Consider the following 23,303-nt stretch of genomic DNA (forward strand, 5'->3'; position numbering starts at 1 on the left):
CTGCTGGGGTTTCTGAGACATTGCAGGACTCGGATCAGCTCACAGGCTGGCAAGTTTTACATTCAAGGGGCTTTTTATCTCGGGAGGGGGTGCGTGGTGGAGGTAAAAACAAATAAAAATGAAATGGCATCTGATAAAAGAGAAAATAATACAGTATGAAAATAGTAGACATTTTACCAAACCAAAAGCTTAGAGCGTAAGCTTGTATCTAAAAAAAAGTAATTTGCTGCAACACAGAGAAAGTACAAAGGAAGACCATAATAAATGTGCTGGTTAAAGAAAGTTACCGCAGGTTTCCCTTTCAACCACAAAACCTCTAATTAGCACCCACCAACAAATATATTTGCTCCTGAAAAATGTACCAGCAATAACAGTGGATGGATGGATGGATGGATGGATGGATGGATGGATGAATGGATGGATGGATGGATGGATGGATGAGAGGAAACACCTATGCTATACTCATATTTCAAATGTGTGATTTATCTGTTCCACTGGTGAAACACCTTTTTTCACTGTATGAGAGAAATAGCAATATTCAGCAGAAGGGGCAGGTAGACCAGACGGGGACTGTTTTCCCCTACCAGCCTCATCTTTGCCTGATTAATGTACAACAACAATATGGAATGTTTCTGTTTAGTGTAAATCAGTACAACTTGAAATAATCAGCCAAATGACACATCAGGCACAATGATGGTACAAAAGACTATTTTGCAGTGTGCCGCTTGTCTAATCCCAAAGTCACAAAAAGTTACTGCATTTGCGAAAAGCCTTTTTTGTGTCATAAAACCAGTTTACACCACTGGATGGTGCATAGAGTCACCTGGCAAAGTAGTTGGAGGAACAGATAATAGCAATAGTAAAGCTCTCAGTTTTCACACAGTGATATAGCATAGCCCCCCAAAAAAGCAGGATTACCACTAAAACCTGCCCAAGATTACTATTAATCCATACTAAAGCCAAACCAATTGAATTGTGAGCATTTTTGCATTACGCTGTCATTTTCAGGTGACCACACTAATATTGATGTATGGTTCACCTCACACATCTTTTCCCAAATCCACAAAACATCAGAGGCTGGAGTTGATCCCAGTTGACTATGGGTGAATACAGGTGACCGTATGTAGGGCAAACACAAAGAAACAGTCAAACCAAGAGCCGTTTAGTGACCAAATGCATGTTTTAGCACTGGATTACACAAACAAAATGTACAAAAGACATTCCTAAAATGATTAGGACACCACTGCAACGATCAACCAAAAAGAAATGCTACAACTCTGAAAGCCAGGCAAAGGAAGGGCTGGTGATAAAGTGACTCAACACCACCAGCAAACAAACCAACAGTGGCATGACCTACATTTTACAAGTCTCTGGGAATTTGAAATGGTAGCGACCAACACATAAAAGATGCACTTTTGTTTCATCATTTCAGCTGAATCCAGTCAACTCTGAGTTGATCTCAATATTTTCAAGTTAATCTGGGACTTCAAGTCAAAGTGTTTTTTGTCATATGCACAGGAAGGAAACATGTTTCACTGTACAATGAAATTACTTTGATTTCCACAACAAATACTAAGCAACAAAAAGTTTAAATATGAAACAAAAAACATATTGGGAAAAAAAATCAGGGCAATTTTTTTGTGAAATGTAAAACATTTAAGGGCATATAAACTATACATGAGTGCATTTATGCAAAGTCGCTTCAACACTGTTTGTAGTAATACAAAGCAAGGCAAGTTTATTTGTACAACACAATTCGGCAGCAAGGCTAAGTGCTTACATTAATAAGCATTTAAGGCTGGCTAGAACAAATGCAAGGAACAAGGAAAACAAAACAGAAAAAAAAACAACAAGCAAAAAATGACACAGTCAAGTACAATTACAAAAGGTAGTCCATGGCTATAGAGTCTTGTCAGCTGTTCCGTACTCATTTAGCAAAATGAAATAAAGTTTCTGTTTAATCAGTTATGATAAACCGTAACTGTTTGATCAGTTGTGGTAAACCTGAGGAAATCAAGGAGAACAAGTCCCAGAGTTTGAGTTGGATCAGAAAGATAAGCAGCAGGGCGATGTGGAAGATAAAACAAAAAACCTTTACAACGTCAGTCTTCAAACTGCATTTGGTCAGAAAGTTGAACTGCAGATGTGAAACACCAACATGATTCTTTTTTTTCTCCATCTCTTCCCACAAGTATTGCACTGTTTTGTGTTTTATTTTTTGTGAAGTATGACAAGTGCTGCCCAGAACTACCTTTGTTCATCTGTTCAAAGTTTGTATCTACCTTTACAGTAGACAGTATGTGTGAACTCTCGGCAATGGTGTTTATGGTACCTATCCTGCTCACATATAAGCATTATTTCATGATAATTAAAGAAAACTGACTAAAGAATAAAAAATAAATAAAAAATAAATAAATATATATATATATATATATATATATATATATATATATATTTATATATTTTTTTATATATATATATTTTTTTATATATATATATATATATATATATATAAAAAATATATAAAATATTCTATTCTATCCTACTCTATTGTATTCTATTGTATTGTATTCTATTCTATTCTATTCTACACTGTCTTAAAAGCATGCAAATCATAATAACATTAAAAAAAATCATCATCCATTATCATAATCACAGCAACCCGATCAATCTGTCCTGAATGTCGCCTAAAATGTAAGTAAAGGTTGTCAACATTATCATTGTCAGTGATATATGATGTGTTGATATTGGAGTAGGAATGTGTGACAGGTCATTTGTTTTAACCACTGGCATTGAGAAAGTGATATCTGTTTTAGAGCTCTGTGAATGAATAGAATAAAATAGAAACACTTTATTAATGCCAGAGCTCAGGTTGCCATAGGCTGGTCATTAAGAATGGATCGACTTCACTGAGAAAGATTATTTATTGGTCACCACCATTTCACTTAGTGACACCAGTCGAGGAAAAGGGTTTTCAAGCTTTCATAGATTTGAACAACTTAAAACAAAGAGCCACACTGTGGGTCTCAATGCGACAGTCGGCAAAACAACAGTGATATAACAACAAAAACCCAAGTTATAGTGCATTTCAGCCTCATGTTTTCCATGGGATTTGTAATGTCTTGGATCTTTTGTTTACTGATGTGTGATGACGTTAGGGTCTGATGCTATAAATAGATTGATTCCACAGCCAGATGGACCATAGATTTTTATAGCTCTCCTGAAAACGTGCGGCCTGTTGTTGTGTGTGCATTTGTACTGAGTTGAATGTTTTCTGTGGGCTGTCTTCAGTTAACAGATTTCCCTCTCTCAGTCAGTTGGGCTTCTCGCAAAAAGAAATTGTTCTAGAGTTATCATGCTCTATCTCATATCTTTTTCACCGGCTGATAGAGAATAACAGTCGGCTCATTATGTAATCAAGCTCCCTAACAGATGATGGAACATTTTAGGGACATTTTGGTTTGCAACCTTTTTTCACACTTTATGAAACAAAGGGTCATTTCTTTCACTTCTTCAAGAATCCTTTAGCAGTTTGAATCGTGACTGTTTTTCTTTGTTGTTGTTGTTTGTAATTGTCATATTTACATATGGGAAGCAGTGGAAGATGGTTATGTTGTTATGACAGCTACAGCAGTTACAGGCACTGCTGACACAGGAATGGTTCCATAATAGATGGATCACTGGACAAATGACCAACGAGATAAAGAACACAGACGCTGACTGTAAGCTGCTTTTTCAGTCATTGGATAAACACAACAAACCTCAGAATAGCACAACGCGTAGCAGGAAATGACATCTGTGAGCGGTTGCAGTGCCGATTGGGGATTCAAAGATCCGTCTCTCTGGAGAGACATTTTGCAATGAGAATTTCACTGTTTTATCTGTTGGGGCTCAGAATACAGCATGGAGAGCTGATATGATCTGATTTACAGCAAAAATATAATTTGCTGCACTGATGACCTAGAGTTTAGAGAAGTAAGCTTGTGATTGGACTGCAAAGTAGCTGCTCACTGCTCAATAAGGATCGGTGACATGCGAAGGATAGATTTCCCTGTTTGTTGTATGTGTAACCAATGAAGCGTTCCTTTTAAAATTCTCTCTTAAAACTCCTGAAGTCCTCCTAGAATTGATATCTTCTGATATCTTCTGTCTGATGTTCAGTCTCAGTTTAGAACTACATATCTATCAAAAGAGAAGAAGACAAAAAAATAGATATTGCTTTCTATATGCATGCAGCTACGATTAATATAGTCATTACACTGACATTGATGAGGTTTTCCATGTTAGTTTTATGTCACATGCTTCTGAACAGAAATATCAATATTAGCCCAATCAGTCATCACTCCACGACTGCTCACTAGTGAAGTCACTCACTTCATTTATCTGTTTTCTATAGCACCTGCTAGTGTTAGTGTTTATATTAAGCAGCAAGTGAACATTTTGTCCTGACAGTTGATGTGTATTTGTGTGCTACGCCCAATATTACGATGTTGTGGCTGATTATGTACGTCACTTTGACTTTTTAAATAAATATAATAACAAATCAAATCAAATCAAATCAAATCAAATCAAATCAAATCAAATCTGTTCTGCTTAAAAACCCTGAAGACTTGCATACTGCGATTTCATTACCTAAATGTATCTTTTATTCCATAAACTGAATTGTAGTTTAAAAAAAAAAAAAAAAAACTGCTTAGATTTCCATCAAACGAGTATATTGGATACTTGATAAAAGCATTCAGAGCTGCTCACCTTCTGGTATGTTGCAATTTGTGAAAAACCTTTGTGTATACCAAGACTAACTGAGTCAAAATTATGGGAAACTGTGATTGTATGGCTCAACAGCTTGTACTTGTATAGCGTCACTTTAAATAAACAACTCTCTTAGATGGAAAGGAACTTGTACTTGTTTCTTTTGACTTAGTTCAGCTACTAGAAAAACACCCAGAAGCATGTAGAAACGCGAGAATAAATTGATTCTGGCACAGCAAAGGGGAGCAAACACAGCAGATTATTTTGTGTGTTGGTGCCTCACTGGATAGGAAGTTTTTAGTTAATTAAAAAAGTTTATGTTGCACAGACATTTGCTTCTTTCCTCTCAGTGTGTGTTCCCCACAGCTGTGTTTTGAGATGCATTTACGGCCTTTGGGACCCCGCTAATCAAAGAGCATTGGTATAGCTACTAATCCTCTGAATTCAGTCATTAAATCGTTGCCGGTCAATGATTGGAGGCAAGACCCCTAGGTGGCGTTATAACTGACAGTGTATTTTGGTCTATGGATGTTATGAGGGGCCGACCCTTCTCATACATACAAAGTTTGAGGCTGAGTGGAGTATGTACAGTCGAGCAGCACTTCCCGCCCATCCACCAGGTGGCGCTATTAGAGTCCGAGCACCAAGGGTGCATGGAATACTTGGATTCCTCAGAGGAATGGAAAAATTATTTGTCACAGACAAATGCATTGTTGAGGACCTTAATGTACAAGGAAAGTTGTGAAACACATCAGATCTGGTGAACCAATTTATATTTTGGGGGGTAATACACATGGCTGGCAAAATGACTCAACGGCGCCACCTACAAAGCTTAGAAGATTAAGCCCTTGCATCACATTTTACTTAGAACTACGAAATTTGGTACACATATATAACAGTCCAAGATGCGCAGGAAGTTAGATATTTTGTAAAATAAGGCGAATTTTGGTCCAAATTTTAAACATTTCGAGAGCAAACACCTCCCGGGGGTAATTCCAAATGAACTCAAAACTATCCCCTTTTATAGAAAAGGGATTGGTGAGCAAAAGAAGTGCAATCATAATAATAGTGTGAGGAGGTTCAATCGGGTCTTTGCACCATTGGTGCTCAGAACTTAAAGCCCATTAGAGTGATGGAGCCATGGCTGTTGAGTAAGATGGTCTCTGCATTACCCTTGACTCCCAGTCTCAACTGCCCAGTTATCAGATAAGACAGAGGGAGTAATTCAATGATGTTGATAGTGAATCTTTATATCCTTAACACAATTGTAATCATAACACCGAAACTACATTTTAACCTTTCAATATTTCAAAAAAATTCAAAATAAACATCTATAATCCATAAATAGTGCATAACTCATCACATGCAAGCAGAAGTCATTTTGCAAATATAATAATAGCCCCATATCTGGGCAGCCATCATAAAGCTCCATAAATGTGTGTCATTGTTTTAAAGTTCCACAAAATGTGCAAAAGCCACAAAATTTGGATTACTAGGCAACGGTTTAGTCCAAGGATAAAACATCAATAGTTGCATTGCGCTAAATCTGGTTTTCCACTGGGACGTACTGTTTGTTTCTCCTTCATCCTATGTAATAGTGAAGAGTCACTGTTTGATTAGACTTGCCAGATGATTTCAGCTTGACGTTTTTCATGTGAGGTGTTTCTTGTTCTAGTATTTTCTACAGTTGTAAAAAAAAATAAAAATAATGTAGTCATTCACGGTGTACTCTTATAACTTGGTTATCTTGGTCTTGTGGTTGTTATTCAAAAACATGTTCATACAGTTTTGTGCATGATCACAATCTTTATGACTTTTAACTCCATACATTTGAGCAAAACTACATCTAATTTTGCATACTGTATTTTCCAGAGGTTGGAAACATTAGGTCAAAGTGTGGTTCTCTTCCCACCACTCAATATTTAAAAGGTTCTAGTTTTAAAACTGCCAGTAAATGTTAGAAATAAACTATGCTTTCAATGTCTATTCACAATCTATTACATTTTTTATAATTTTTTTCCTCAGGGCACTGAATCGGAGCATAGCAACATTGGAAAACTTTTGGACTTGAGATCCTCTTGTGTTTGGAGCATTTTTTTTTTTGTTCCATAGAAAGTACAAGGAGGTGATATAATGTTGGTTTGTAATGTCAACTTATCATTGTGTTCGATCACATATGAAATTGTTCAGTTTCATTACTGCCAAACTTGTTGATATCACTAACATCAAGCGCAAAATCATGTGAAATGTTGAACTGTCATGTGTCTTCTTGTATCTCATCACATTCTACAGAAATGAGAGCTTCTGGCTTACAAATGCTAACGTTTTCATAAGAGCGAAAGAAACTCGACAGATTTTGTTTTTCATTTACAAGCATTGTGTGTCTGTCTGTGATATTCTTATTTTTAAGATTTACTAGCAGTTCCTATAACAAAACGTATAGCCTTTTTCATAAATCAACACTTGAATGACTTGAATGACTACAGCATTAAAAATAAAATAAAAGACTCTTTTTCAAGGACCATCTCATACATAAAAAGGTGATTCATAGATTACAGCTGTCTGTCTCCCATTAGCAACATCAGCTGCTCTGGAGGCAACCGCTCTTTATTTTCTTCAAATCGGATGTCCCATGATCTGATTTACCTGGATGACAAAAAAAAAAAAAAAAAAAAAAAAGGTTTTCTATGATACATTCTCACCGTTCTAAATCTAGTAAAGAACTGTTAAAGAATCCCAAAAGAAATGCAAGGACAATACATTTTTAATAAGTATCTTCGGTTGAACACGTTTTGTGCACATGACTCCTTTCACTTTCAAGGTTTTTCACAAAAACATTTCATTTCTGAGTCATTAGTAGACTAGAGGAAATAAATATTAAGAAAAATTTTTTGCTTCAGGGAGCATTATCAAATCTTGCTATTTAAAACTTTTGTTTAAAAGAAACAAAAGCTTGCTTCTATTAAAAGATGCAGGAATCTTTCCATGATCCAGAATATCATCCAAACACATTTATACAGTATAGAATGATGCCAATCCAGGATTTTATGTACCTGTGAATTGTGGTGAAGCAGATGGAGCAATCATTGTTCCCAATAGGGACATATAGATGACAAGAAGATGATAATGATACACCTGTGTACGATTTCTAAGAATGGATAGTTATTCTCATTGAAAAACTGAGTAGAAGGTAAAGCAGTCATTAGAAGAAAAAAAACAACCTGAAAAAAACTTCTTTGATGGCATTGAATACACTAGTTTCCAATAAAAAGTGTTATTTTAGTAGAATAGAATAGAATAGAATAGAATAGAATAGAATAGAATAGAATATTCAAATTTATATATAAAGCACCAATTACAACATAGTGATTTCGAGGCACTTTTACTGAGGAAAAACCCAACAATTCCACATGAGCATGCATAATTAACTGCATAAACAGAAGAAAGAAAAGGCCTTTAACTGGAAGAAATGTTTGCAAAACCAGGCTCAGAGGATTCAGACCCTGGTTCAGGTGTAATAGACAACAAAATACAATACGAAAATAGAATACAAATATTTTACTAGTCACAGAGGGAGATTCCTTTTAGCACTGTTCCACACAGAATACCACAAACAGAATGAATAGAAAAGAAAGTTCAACATCAAATGAGCCTAGATAAAAATTAAGAGTTGTTGGGAATATTAATATGTACAAGTCTTAATGGTGACTAACGTGAGGACAAAAAGGATGAAATTACCTAAAACACAGCAAACATGAATTACAGGGATGAGCTATAGAGTATTATTACCACAGGAATGAAGACTCATCTGTGGCGCTCTGTATTGCACCTTGAAGGGTGTCTGCACCTTGGGCCTGCTGTCTCTCCTTGTCCTTGTGACTACATAATGGAAGATATTTAAAAAGCCCAGATTTGTCAAATTAGAAACACAATGTCTGTCAAGGAGGGTAGTTACACAATTAGAATATTGGCTTTTACATTTGCAAATTTCAATTTATAGTAGAAAAGCAGTCCCCGCATGAACATCTCTGCACTGACTGACACCACTTTGGCTTAGTTGTATTTAAATGTTTCGGGTTTTTTTGTTCTTTGATAAAATGTTCATCGTTATTCCAGAAGAAACATTTTAGTATTTCATAATCTGAAAGTGTATGATGTACCAAAGGTCAATATAGTTGAGGGGGTGTAATAATGAGGCAGGAAGGGGTAGGGTTTGGATGACTATTGTGAAGGTGAAGGTGGTTGAAGGTGGTTTTTCACTCGTCCGCCTCACTCGGGGTACCTCGTTTTTAATGTAATCTTGTTGAGCCCACAGTTGTTGATACAAGGTCACAAGTGATTCATCCTTTTTTTCCAGGAAGAAAAACCCTACTCCATTGGGAGAGGATGGGCGGATGATTCCAGTGGTGAGAGAAGTGTCCATATACTCTAGAGGGTACAACCTCCTATGAGGGGGCGACTAATCAGGGAATAACTCAGTAGCCGTAGCGGCTTTTCCAACTTGTTCAACACCAAACTAAAATTAAAGCTGCAAGCAGTGTTGAATCGGTCCTGGCACACACACGTGGACTGGAACGTGGTGCATGCCAAGGTTTGCTGCATGTCATAGTACGATGGAAATGTCAGCTAACAATATTACATTGAAGGGTCAAAAATGTCAAATTTCTGATGCGCTGTCGGCAGAGATTCCCCACTCGCTGGACCCCACCCCACCCCAGCCCTGGATGGCCAGGCCTCAAGATTCAGGGAGATTACTTCTCTCTGTTTGGGTTATATTATTGTTTAAAGACAATTTTTCAGTGTTCCAATGTCCAATTATTGTCATTACTGCACAGGTGCATTATGGAATGGACCAAACAACAGAATTTCCACTCAGTCTTGTAGTTTAAGACTACAGCAGCAAATACTGAACATACAGGATTTTCCTATAGAAAGTTGTATCCGTTTCCTATTTATCTGCTGGTTTGTTCCTGTTCTGTTTGCTGGGATGGTCAGAACCTTTTGCTACCCACTAACCTGTGCCTAGCTCCTCCTGTGACAGGTATAACAACAGGTATAAATGGCTCCTGCATGCTGTTTGCATTTATATAGTTTATCTTGCTGCTTCCACCAACATTAGGGCAGACCTAATAAATGTAGCCAATAAGGACAAGACCTACTTTTCAATTAACACCTTATTAATATTTAGCATGGAAGAGTAAAGTATCCTAGTTATTTTCTGAAGATCACACAGTAACGTGCACAGTCCTGGCATTTGATGATGATGTTTGAACCTCCAGTGAACTCTGAAACTGTAGTGAGCTTGAAAACAAGTTTTTTAGGACCATGAGGAGTGCGGTTGAATGAGGGTGTCCATGTAGAGGAGGAGAGCATGAGAAGAGAGTAGTGGAGCTTTGTTTTCTACAGCAGACCGCTGATGCCAATGATGCCGCCGCTGAAGTGTTGCGTGCTGAGGAGTCCCGTCGCTCGGTGCCGGTAGGAAGAAAAGCTGCTGCGCGCCTGGAAACGAGGGGAAGTGGAGATGAAGATGAGAGTGGTAATTAAGACCGAGAGCCACAGGAACTGTGACAGTAATGTTTCTTTGTGTGGACCTTTAGTGCTTATGCTGCTCGGAAGTGAGTTAACAATCTGCTGTAGATACACACACGCACACACACACACACACACACACACACACACACACACACACACACACACACACACACACACACACACACACACACACACACACACACACACACACACACACACACACACACATATATGTGTGTGTTTGGATGATATAGATCATCCAAACAAATTTGGATAAATACATATACATATATATATATATATATATATATATATATATGTTTTGACAGTTCATTAGCAGCAGTTGAATTTGTATTTATTTATCTATTTATTTTGACCAAAGATGAAGCTCTTACGTACCGCTTGTACTCCCAACAATTTACTTTTCTATGGACTGCTCTCACTCGATGTTGTTTTGCTTTTGTCTTTCCTCTGGTTTATGTTTCTCTCTCTAGTGCCAAGGGGTTGGTGGCATCGTCGTCGTTACCATGGTTACCAGCTTTATGCTGGTGTACAATAGCAGCTCTGGTGACAAGTCATTGTTCCCACTATCATCATCATCATCATCCTCATCCTCGTTGTCTTCGCACCATTCGGAGCCTCCTGTTCCAGTGACAAAAGGACCAGACATACCACAGACACTCCCAGCAACAAATCTGGACGGGTACACGGGAGTTGTGGATCTTAAGGTAAACATACGCCATGTGCACACTGTCGTCGCCTCAATTTCTGCTGATTTAAGAAATAACGAGTTACCGTACACGTGGGTACAAGGGTAGACTATTATATATATAACAGCATATTTAGTGGTGACTAGATGTAATTTTATAGGAGACATAGGGTAGCCAAAAAACATCGACACGACAGCCCTGTTTGGGTGATACCAAATGGTGGGAGGGGATACTTTAAAAGAGCAGGAAAGACTTTTTTTTTTTTTTTTTAAATATATAAATCTGTCTGACCAGATACAGCTTGCACTGATTCAGTCATGGGTGGCTGTCCTTTAACAGCGATCTCACCTCCTCAGTCAAAGAAAATGTCGACAATCTCATTTTCCTCACAGCACTTATATGTATCAGACACAGAGAAGCTGGACCATAAAGGGAGCATTGGTTGCAGTGATTTCTTTTTTTGTTTTAAGTACACCTAATCTGTATTCTGTGGTCATCCAGGTAAAACAGAGGGACTAGCATGTAAATATAAAGCACAGGTATGGCCTGAAAATGGCTTCATGGAGCTGCATGGTTTTAAAAAGAATGCTAACTTTCTGTGAATATTGTGCTGTGTATTATAGTATCCTTTCCTATCTTCATATTTGAGCATATATCTAGGTCTTTCTACATGTGTATAATGCCGTAGCTTTAGACTTTTTTTTTTAAACCACCTCTGTTTTTAAAGTTAGATAAGATATTTACTGACATGTTATGGCAATTAAAAAAAAATAAAAATAAGAGCAACAACAACAAATAAAAATTGATTCAGCTTTATTTGTTATAGCATGTTATTGTGTCATCCAATTTGCGTAGCATTTACCTCAAAATTGTGCTCTGGGAATACTAGTTGAAATACATTCGATAGTTTTCAGTTTCTTAATTTATAATTGATATGCTTGCCATGAAATATTTATAAACAAAGCACTTAAAACAGCATGGATGTCTACTTGAATGGCTTCTTAAGATGTAGTCCACTGTAATGCTTAGGTCATGTAAGTGCCACCAGTGCCTTGGATATACTGTAATGCAGAGGTCTGTCATTGATTCACCAAGAGTGTATAGATAGATAGATAGATAGATAGATAGATAGATAGATAGATAGATAGATAGATAGATAGATAGATAGATAGATAGATAGATAGATAGATAGAGAGAAAGATAGATGAGAAAACAGAGCAGAGAAGAAAGTACAATGTGTTTCTTGAGTGGAAATGAAGACAAGTGTTGGGTCACCTTTCAGTATTTAATAATCGATGAGATGAGAGTTAGTTCAGAAAGAGCTTTGAGGGATACAAGGCTTGCTGCTTCTGTGCTTGTTGAGATGATACTTTCAGGGTCATTGAAAGCTCATAAAAAAAATGATCTACAGAATTATACAGGTGCAATAAAGAGAAATGTGAGGTAACTTTTAAAGTCTTTTTTTTTTTAATGTTGCTGGCTCTTTATTACCCACTGTCCCCTGATCCATGTTGCATTCACACTGCAACATTTTTATACTTCTCCGTGTCAATCTGCCCCCCTCTCCCATGAGGGGCTTCAGCACTGCTGCTGCTGCTGCTGCTGCTGCTGCTGCTGCTGCTGCTGCTGCTGCTGCTGCTGCTGCTGCTGCTGCTGCTGCTGCTGCTGCTGCTGCTGCTGCTGCTGCTGCTGCTGCTGCTGCTGCTGCTGCTGCTGCTGCTGCTGCTGCTGCTGCTGCTGCTGCTGCTGCTGCTGTTTAACCCTCGTCAGAGCCTGGGATTGACTAACTAGGGCAGACCTGCAGTAGGATCTTTGGAGTGGGTGGATTCGTCTGTGCAGTTCCCTGCAGGGTCATATGAGGTCTGCTACTGCTGTAGGGAAGCCTGGCTTTGACACAAGTGCATGTGCGCACGCGCACACACACATACACACACACACGTAGCATTGGTACACTCATGGAGGCAACTCAATGCAAATGCCCAGGCATGCTGTTAAAATTTTATGCAGTCATCAGAGTCAGAGATGCTTGAAACTGTGAGGAGAGCTCTATCTATTGTGCCTGCTGGACCTTTTTTTATTGTCTATATAAACCTAATGCATATCGTGTTTGCACACACAGTGTTTCACTGAGGTGAGCGGTGGTCTGTGACGTCTTTGCTCATTTATGTTTCAACCAGTAGGTGGAAAAACACCCAGCACACATTAATCACCAGGTTAAATGGTATATGGTTGGCATTTTTTTCTCTTTTGATTTTATTGCTGGTACAGCCGCACTGAAATCCACGAATCCATAATGTCGAAAAGTCAGACTTCGAAGTTAGGGTTAAAGAGTTATGTGATGTAGTTTGCTGAGCTCGGTGTCTCAGTATGTGATGTGTTCTTGTCTGTCAGTCCTCTGCAGTGCTTGTAGCTTCTTGTGGTGATGTTTTGCATCTAGTATGTATTTCATTCCTTTGATAAGGTTCAATAATTATAGATGGACAGTTTCCTACAAATGTACACACACACACACACACACACACACACACACACACACACACACACACACACACACACACACACACACACACACACACACACACACACACACACACGGACACACGGACAGACACAGACACACACGCAGACATCCAACACACCTCTTCGCGTTGAAACACCTCAATGCACATTTGCCCTATTCTTCTCCTTCGCTCTTCATCTTCTCTCCTTCACTGATGTTTAGCTGACTCCATTTAAAGAGATGTTGACCTTTGAAGATCTGTCAGAAGAATCGATCTACACTGGCCTTTATAGGCTGTAATCACAAAGCCTGTGTGAGAGCATGGACGTGGACTGTGTGCCTCTGCAACTTTATGATGTACCTACTTATTATGGGTAATACCTTACAGTGTTCTGGCAGCCTTTAATGCAGTCAGCCTTGGAGAAAAAGGTGTCATTATGAAGTAAAAAAAAATACTCTACCCACGCTGACTTCTCTTCTCCATTCATCTTAAGAGTGTTGGGTAGCGCACAGATGCAGCTCATCATCACAGATGACATGAACAAATAAATAATGAACAGCCCTTTCTGAGGTTACTTAATGGATGAATCTGATGGATGTGGGAAATCTTAACCCTACTTTAAGCCAGGAAGCACTTATGGCAAAACACGCCATGTTATCTGCTGTCATGCTCAAAGTGCTCATCAGCTATTTTGAAGTCTTTTTTTAAACTGCTAATGCAGATTAAAAACCATTTTCTTCTTTATTGATCCACATTAGCCTGTCTGGGTGAGGTGAACGGCAAAAGGCAAATGGAAGCCATCAATACCACATTGCCAACATGTTGGTGTTCTGAAGCTTTCTCTCAGCCTCCAGTCAGACTCTCTGACTGGATCAGGAGCAAACTGGCACCTTGAGTTTCTACAACACAGCAAGTTTACATTTGTGAAAAGAATATGTGTCATTGGCAGGAATTTAATGAGATGTCTCTTTGAACTGTCAAAGGGGTTTCATTTGAATTAATTAGTCTCTGATGAAAGAAAGCAAAACCAATCACTGAACCCTCACACCACAGAAGAGATGCCAAATGAACCTATTTCTTCTCCAGGATGGGCCTTTAGCCTCATTGTCAACATTTCATAAAGGTACTCAAATAACGGTCAATATCTAAATAATTTTGTATCATTATAGAATACAAAAATACTGCTCTATTTCCCTCAATACTTCTGGTTATATGTAGACAGTGGAGAGTAGGTCTGTTGGTATTGTGGTCATTCCTGTATTGTCAAATTATCGTATTACAGGTTTTGACCCATGAAATGAATTATTCAGACACGTTGTGTCTGTATGGCATCTGACACTGCTTATTCCTCTGTGGTATTGAGCTCTGTTGTTATCCAAAAACTATTACCAACCAATCAGTCATCCACACAGTGCATTGAGTAATATAATCCTTCATTATGATAAACAAAGACACTACTGTCTGCTCAGAACTGATCCTACTGTCTGTCATTGAAATAGTACTCATAAAGTCTGAATTATCTAACCTTTTTTTTTTTTTTTTAAATGTCAAGTACATAGTTTTATCGTGTAATATTTTCCATATTAAACATAGCATTGTGCTTTATATGATGTCGATTCGTGTTGTTTTTTAGTGTTTCTTCAAATCCATTTTTAATGTTGATTTGAATTAATAGTATGAATATAAATAGTGAATATAATGGCAAGTTTGTTTCTGATCCAATAAATCTAATTCAATGTAAGTTTAGAGGTGTCATCCATCTATCCATCCATCTTCTATACCACTTACTGTATATCCTGTTCAGGGTAGTGGGTAGAGGGACCATAGCAACTCTATTTAAGTATCCTACTGTGGGCTTTCTGCCACAAGCTACTCATTCTTTTTATATGAATCGTTTAAATATATAGTTAGTTTGGAAAATATGAGCCCTATTATTTTGTTTTTTATGGCTCCTTTGTGACCTCCAAATAGCACAATCATGTGAAAACTTTCTCTTTTAAGTATGTGCTGTTTTTCTTTTCTTTTCTTCTAACTGGATGGGTTTTTAAGCACGAGGTTGGGTGCACAATAGAAGCTTTTGTGCAGCTTTAGAGGCTGACTGATGGGGCTTTGCTCTGAAAGCAATTATGAACTTACATCTCCGTGGAAAGTGTATAATCGGGATCACACTGATGAGTCTGGAGTCGATGAGTGGGTGGAAATTGACAAGGACAGGAATCAGAGTCACATTTACAAATGTTTTCCTCTTCTGCTTTTGGCATAGCTGCTCTTTGCATCCCATTCGACTTCATATCAGACTTCAATGCAATAGCCTTGCATCCAGGGTGTATTGCTTACAAGTCTGTGCATTATTGATTGTGGTAGACAATCCACTGTCTGTGTGATGTAGTGTTATCTGAGGATTGTGAGGGTGTGAATCAGCAAGTGTTCAGCAGCTTGTTGGTTGGTGGTCGACTAAAAGGGAGATCCATTATGCTTGTTCATTCAGTAGCTTAGGTTTGTAACTGCGGCTGTCAAGCTTGTGAAGTCCTTCATCTGATTTTGAAAGGCCCTCTCACTGTGATACAGGCTCTATAAGTACCTATTTCCCAGCAACACCAAGCTGTCAGATCCTCAGGGCGATCGAGCTGGGGCTTCAGCATAATGGTCTGGGATACTTTTATCATCTCACTGACACTTAAAGCTATGATACAAGCCCTGAAACCTTCAATTGCCTTTACTAGTTCAACACATTCCAAGACTATGGAAATGACTCAAAGTTGCTTGAGAGTAATTGGTTGGGCATTGCTGAGGGGACAACACACCCAAGGGCATAACCGTGCTTGGAAGTGTGCATTTAGTTCCAACCTACCTGTTATTGAGGAGTGGGAGTCTTCTCAAAGTTATTGCACAGCCTAACAGGACATATTATAAGGGGAATCATTGTTTCTCAATTTGCAGAAGCATGTGTATATGTTTCTGTTTCTGAGAAACCTACAGGCCATGGAGTGAGACACTGTTTTGGACTAGTACAGATTCTTTCTACAGAAACATGACTGCAGTACATAACGGAAGTAATGTTCGACCCCACACAGTGACTTAAGGACATCCCCAGTTACCAAATTCACATTCACCTCAAGAGAGACAAACGCACCAGTGCACATGAGGCAGTCATTCAATGTGGGGTCACAGACATCGTGGGAGTATATTATAAATATAACTGTGGCCTGTGGTGCTCGTAAGATCACCTGTATGTACACACACACACACACACACACACACACACACACACACACACACACACACACACACACACACACACACACACACACACACACACACACACACACACACACACACACACACACACACACACACACACACTTCCACTTCAGAACCTGATGGAGTGTGAAGCTCAGAGCACAGTTCAGAATGCCAATGTAGCTCTCTCTTAAGGTTGGGAATAATTCATGTGAAGGGTCTCTGGGTTTCTGCTGCCAAATCATTCAGTCCATTCGCCTTTTTCAGCTTTGAACATCTGGCAGGACACAACATCGAAAACACGTGGTCCTTACAATTCAATCCAATACGACAACTAATAAAACAAGTTGGATTATGTCCATCTTGTCGCTCTGACTACATATACTTTTGAATTCTTTTTTAATGACAGATAAAGCAAGAAAACATTTTTACCTTGCTGACATGTTTCGGCTGCAATCGCAGCCTTCGTCAGAGCGTCATCTGACATTTGATGACGTGTCGGTCTTTATCACGCCCCCCCCCCGCCGTCCGGTGGTCTCTGGAGGATGGAGTCCCAGGTGTGAGACAGGATGTCGGCCCCCTCGTCCCGGTTGATAGTCTCTCGCTTTCTGATTTCGATGGCCTCCTTTATCCACCATTTGAACTTGTTCTCCTCCATGTCAGCATGATAAATAACTTTTCTTGCTTTATCTGTCGTAAAAAAAAGAATTCAAAAGTATAACTAATAAAACTCTTTTCTACCCTGACAGATCTATTTCCTCTGAGCGCAGTCTTTTGTTATACAGACATATACAAATCATGCAATTCCTTTTTTTTTTTTTTGAATTCTGTTATCAAATAAAACCTATTCCTTGGCTGTTTTGGAATGAATAAAAGTAGAATCAACATGTTGATACAAAATGATAGCATTGTGGAGAATAACCTCTGCTCAGTTGTCAACTGTTATAAGGAGCAGTGCAGTTAAATAATTGGACATGTTTTAGTCAGGACCTGTTTGGTTGCCTACAACATAATCATATTGTAATTAGGTCCGTATATGAACATTAATTTGTATGTGTTTTTGACAAAAACAATGAACCTGTCAGGATACAGAAAATAGGAAAATAAAAAATAAAAAAAAATAAAATCAAAACCACACTTTCAGTTGCAATATCAGAGATGTTTCATCTCAAACATGAAGAGTTTTCTTCCTACTTGGCAGATTTAATTAAGATGAAGCTGTATAAAAGCCACAGTTAAAGAAAGACCTTGATGACTTTGTTTTGCCGTTACAGTTGTTTGCTTCACCATTATGTGTCGGACCACACTGTTAATAACTACCTAAATGATTGTATGTTTGATAATTATGTGACATTTTTCCCGTTGCGTAACTGGGCTACTTTTAGATGGTTTGTCAGTCTATAACTGCTGTCTCGAGGCAAGGTGTTTCATCTGATCCCCATAGCTGAAGCATACTGCAGTCTCAGATAAATTGTAATAATTTATTTCATCCTCTTTTTTCGCAGCCGCTGAAAATGCACTGTGGAACATGTGCCCTCGTGACCAGTTCGGGCCAGCTGATTGGGAGCAAGAGGGGTGAAGAAATTGACCAATCTGAGTGTATTATCCGAATGAACGATGCTCCAAGTGTACAGTATCAGCTCGATGTCGGGCAGCGAACGAGTGTGCGGGTCGTAGCTCACTCCAGTCTGCAGCGAGTGCTGCGTAGCCGCCAGGAGCTCATCAACGGCAGCCAGGAAACAGTGTTCATCTTCTGGGGACCGAGCATCGCCATGAGGCGAGACGGAAAAGGCCATGTTTACAACAACCTCAGGCTGTTGAAGCAGCTCCTTCCCAAACTCAAAGTCTACACGATTACAAGACTCAAGATGCTGAAGTTGGATGAATTATTCAAAAAGGAAACGGGGATTGATCGGTAAACATTCAACAAACCGGGCTTATCTTTGAAAGCTATCAATGGGGCGTGAAAAAGATGAAGCATCAACAGAAATTCAAAACAAGAAAGTCACTAACACGCTATGAGAGAGGAGTGTGTCAACTGTTTTAATCACTTTCAGGTGAAATTTGCTGCAAGGCAAGAATTCATTAAACAGAATCTGGAAGGACTGTATGGGACTTTATACATTCCCCAAACTTGCTGTTGTAGGACTATTCCCAGGCTCACAGAGGAGATCACTCAGAACCTCCTGTATATAGTGACATTAGAAGTACAGAGTACCGTGATAAATTATCATATGTGAGGGTTCACATCTTTGATTGGAAGTGGTTAGAGGTCAATACTTTCAAATATGGAAAATGTATTTTTCTAAGCACAACATTGGCTTACATTGTATTAAATCAGGGCTTTTCAAAGTGATGAGGATATATTCTCCTCATCTAAAAAACTTTATCTACTTTAAGCCCCCATCCCCATTCTCATGTAAGATATTGTTTTATTGACTGTAGGATCCATCCATAAATCCATTTCTTGAAATACCTAAGGTCCATGGTGCTAGAGGTGATTGCTGACGATGGGTGAAGGCAGAATATCCCCTGGACAGGTCATAAGTCCATCACAGAGCAAACACACAGAGAGACCGACAATCACACACACTTACATTCACACACACAGATAATTAAAAGTCACCAATCAGCTGCAAATACATGCTTTGGGACTATGGGTAGAAACCAAATGACCTCCAGAAATTCCATGCAAACAGGAAGAACATGTAAACTCCACACAGAAAGACCCTCAAACCCAAACCAAACTCCTACCAGGGATACTCTCACTATGAAGAGAGAGCGCTCACCACTACATCAACTTGCAGCTTTTGTGGGAATCCATTGGCAAGAATAAATGTCTTGGAATCAGTTGGCTGCCTGGGTCGTATTCCAATCCAAAATCTTGCTTTTCGATTCTCCATCGAGCCCTGGCCAAGTGATGGGCAAGACACTGACCCCAAAGTTACGAATGAAAGTCCATTAGTGTGTGTGTGTGTGTGTGTGTGTGTGTGTGTGTGTGTGTGTGTGTGTGTGTGTGTGTGTGTGTGTGTGTGTGTGTGTGTGTGTGTGTGTGTGTGTGTGTGTGTGTGCGCACGCGTCGAAGCCAAGCTTCCCTACAGCAGTGTGTGTGTGTGTGTGAGTGAATTGATGAATGTACCTTATCATGTCTAGCATATTGAGACCGCTGAAGGGGTAAAAACAAACAAACAAAAAAACACTATGTAACAATTACAACTTACTTGTTCTTGTGCTGCAGAGCTGATTTTATTTTATCATATAAGTCTTTTATTGTTTTAACTGATATACTTACAGTTCTGAAAACGTGTAAAATAACAAAATCAAGTTTTACTCAATTTTTATATTTTGTTCTCAAAATTAAAAGAAAAGATTATGCCAGGAAAAGGATTCTGTGACGACCAGCTCGTTCCTGTTAAAAGAATATCAATTTGAGTCCGATATAAACAACGTTACATCTCACACATTGATATAAATTTTTTTAAATGTAAAATATGTCTACATTCCTGTGTAATATTTCATGTAAAATGTTTTTACCTTATCTTACCTGAGAAAAAAACAAGAAATATAGTATTTTTAACTAAGCGATATATCTTCATTTGAGCAACAACAGGTTTAATGCACATCTGGCATCCAGAGCAAATAAGTGTTAAATAAAGGCAAGAGTATTTTATTATGGCTCAATTGTCTTTAATCAAAATCACATTACTTTTTTTTCTGAACGATATCCTTTGTTCCTTCGAACTAGTGGTACAGATTAACTATACTCTGTGGTAGACTGAAATAGATGTTTTAAAAATGAGCCAAACTGATAAGATATTTCATTGAATCTTATTATTCACAATAATATGTTATTTGCATGTGATCCACCACTTGGTTAAAGGAAGTTGTTGAATAGGTATTCAATCATTTTAGCTGTTGTGTAACCATAACTAGAGGCAGAATACAAGCTGTACTTATATTTGTTTGACTTTTCTGGGCTGTTTAAATATATAGAAAATATGAGGTTTCATGTTGCATTTATAACTTCTTTCTGCAGTTCTTGCAATAATTGTCTCACAGTCTTCTTGTAACTGGATCTGACCGATACGGTAACGTCTAAAAATGAATATTCACACCTTTAACATGATCTTTCAGTAATGCTCACGGAGCACCTCTCAGTGTATTTGTGCTCTGTGAGTCAGGTTTTGCTACAAATGGTGATGCACTCTTATATTCCAGGAAAGGTTCCAACTCCTGGTTGAGTACCGGCTGGTTCACCATGGCAGTAGCCCTGGAGCTGTGTGACAGGATCAACGTGTTTGGCATGGTGCCCCCGGATTTCTGCAGGTACTCTCACATTCTGTTTCTTCCTTATAGTAAAAGTCATATTTGCAATTTTCCCGTACACACTGTGCTGTGAAACCTTCACGGTGCACACGCATTTTTTTGTTGTGACCCACACACTCTGATAGTTTATTCGGTTCCATTTAGGACATTTTATTTAAATGAAGTTGACACAATTGGGCATGCAACAATATTACTTGTCCTCAGTTGTATTATAATAAAGCATTTACTCCCAGCAGTGACAATTCACACCAATCTTGAGTCTTGGATCAATAATGGATCACCTATTGCAGTCATTCAATCACTGTGATTTCATTACTAATACCACCACCACTTTAAAAGTTTAGAGTAAAACAAATACAGACCATTAGGGTAGGTTGATGATTTATGGCTATGTAAAAGCCAGGATCACTAGACCTTTTTTTTTTTTTTTAATATTGCTCTCCCATTAAGCTTCAAGAACACAAAGGACATTTTGAAATATTGCTGCTAGATTGAAGTGACTCTTATTTGTCACACCAGGCCTTATCTGTGAGCTTGGTGGAACTTAGACTATCAGAGGAATGAAAAAGTGCATAATGAACACAACTTTTAACACAGATTCTTCTGATCTTTCAGTTTTTTTACTTTGTTCCTCCTTCTCTTTGTGTCCTACCGTGCCTCACTTCTTCCCCCCCGTACCCCTGCATCTCATCATCATCCCTGCTCCCTCTCCGCATCCCTTTTAACATCTCCACTCTGACTTTCATGCCTTTTCATGCTCTTCCTATGTAGCTCTTCCTCTCATCGCACTGTACCATATCATTACTACGAGCCCCCGGGACCTGACGAGTGCTCCATGTATCTCTCCCATGAGAGAAACCGACGAGGAAGCCACCACCGCTTCATCACAGAGAAGATGGTGTTTGCAAATTGGGCCCGAACTCACAACGTTCACTTTTACCAGCCCGATTGGAAGCCTGCTGCCATCGGCGTGAACAGCTCATATACTCTTGGTGCATCCTGAAGGTCAATCGATGGTGAATCCTAGAAGTGTAGAACGTGTGTGTGGACAGTGTCAGGCGTGCCAACCCCCTCTCAGGCCAGTGTGAACACGAGAAACAGCAGTCGGTGGGAACGAGCAGCTTGGGGCTGTTAGCCTACTATCTAAGCTGCTTGGCAGAATGGGATCATTGCGTAATAGCAGCATAAAGCCTCAACAATGTTTTGGAAGCGTGACTCTAATAGGCTGAATTTTAAACTGGAATCAAAGCCATGGAGGTTGGCTTAAGCGTTCTTTACAAAGCGTAGAACTGCTTCAATTATACTTGTGCTGGCACAGATGAAACACAGAGAGAACACTTGTTTCAATAATTGCTGTGTTTCTGATTAATTTCCTGTTTATCCCTCGTCTTCTTAGTATTGAAACTTTTTAGGATTGTTACATGAGAATGTCTCCATACTTGCATTGTATAACATACATGATAGATTTTGCCCAAAGTGAGTATAGTCATACTGAAAGGCAACGTTAACGTGTGAATGACTTGTTCATAATGCACATGCATAAGGGAACTGTTTAATCACCTCTGAAATACATTATGCTGCAGAGAAAAATGACCCTCATCATACAGTATGTTCATTGCTAAATATCTTTTGCATTAAAAAACTAAACAAAACAAAAAAAAACAAGTAGACCTGTAGGTGGGAGGATGGCTGCCACAGAGCCCTGTGTGTCATCCTGACATAATGACGGTTATCTGGGGTTATTTGACGAGACAAAATGAACCTACATCCACCGAACAACTGTTGTTAGTTCACCAAGATGTTTAAAGCAACCGACATTGTTTCTCCCAAAACATTTTGTCATCAGAAAGTAGCCATAAGGATGGGGTCATTTAGAGTCTCAATGACAGTAATTAGTAAATTCCTAGAGATTAGCCTGGATGAAAGAAATGTATGATTAATGCTTGTCCTAAAAAACATGAAAGACCAAACTAAATAGCCATGTAGTCATTCAGAATAAGGTCTGGGGCACACGTTTATTTATTTTTTTATTTTTTTGCAAATGTGTGAAAAATGACTTATAATCAAGTGCTATGTTAAAAAAAGAAAACTGAAAATTATGTGACAGACTAAAGATTGTGTGAGTGTCATAATGGTTCTTCATTTGACACCTGTGAGCTGCATTAATGATTACTAAATATAATGACTTTCATGTAAGTCATTTAACCCACAATCCAGAATAAACTGCCCCTTGATTAAGGTC

The 23,303-nt window shown here is 38.7% G+C and overlaps 1 protein-coding gene across 1 annotated transcript; it reads left to right on the forward strand.

Annotated features, from left to right (window-relative positions):
- The first annotated feature begins 10,136 nt into the window (after positions 1-10,136).
- Positions 10,137-23,303, forward strand: st6galnac5b (ST6 (alpha-N-acetyl-neuraminyl-2,3-beta-galactosyl-1,3)-N-acetylgalactosaminide alpha-2,6-sialyltransferase 5b). Its single transcript, XM_080473185.1, has 5 exons — positions 10,137-10,288; positions 10,779-11,012; positions 18,241-18,650; positions 20,954-21,061; positions 21,833-23,303. Exons 1-5 carry the CDS (start codon positions 10,274-10,276, stop codon positions 22,062-22,064), a joined length of 999 nt encoding a protein of 332 aa, XP_080329311.1. The 5' UTR covers positions 10,137-10,273; the 3' UTR covers positions 22,065-23,303.

The sequence above is a fragment of the Lipophrys pholis genome, assembly GCF_963383615.2.
Source record: "Lipophrys pholis genome assembly, chromosome: 10".
Lineage (NCBI taxonomy): Eukaryota > Metazoa > Chordata > Actinopteri > Blenniiformes > Blenniidae > Lipophrys > Lipophrys pholis.

Bases quoted from the DNA above. Each gene is read 5' to 3' on its own strand.
- st6galnac5b (XM_080473185.1), top strand. The intron at 11,013-18,240 runs GTAAACATACGC...CTTTTTTCGCAG, and splicing joins CGGGAGTTGTGGATCTTAAG to CCGCTGAAAATGCACTGTGG. The intron at 21,062-21,832 runs GTACTCTCACAT...CTTCCTATGTAG, and splicing joins GTGCCCCCGGATTTCTGCAG to CTCTTCCTCTCATCGCACTG.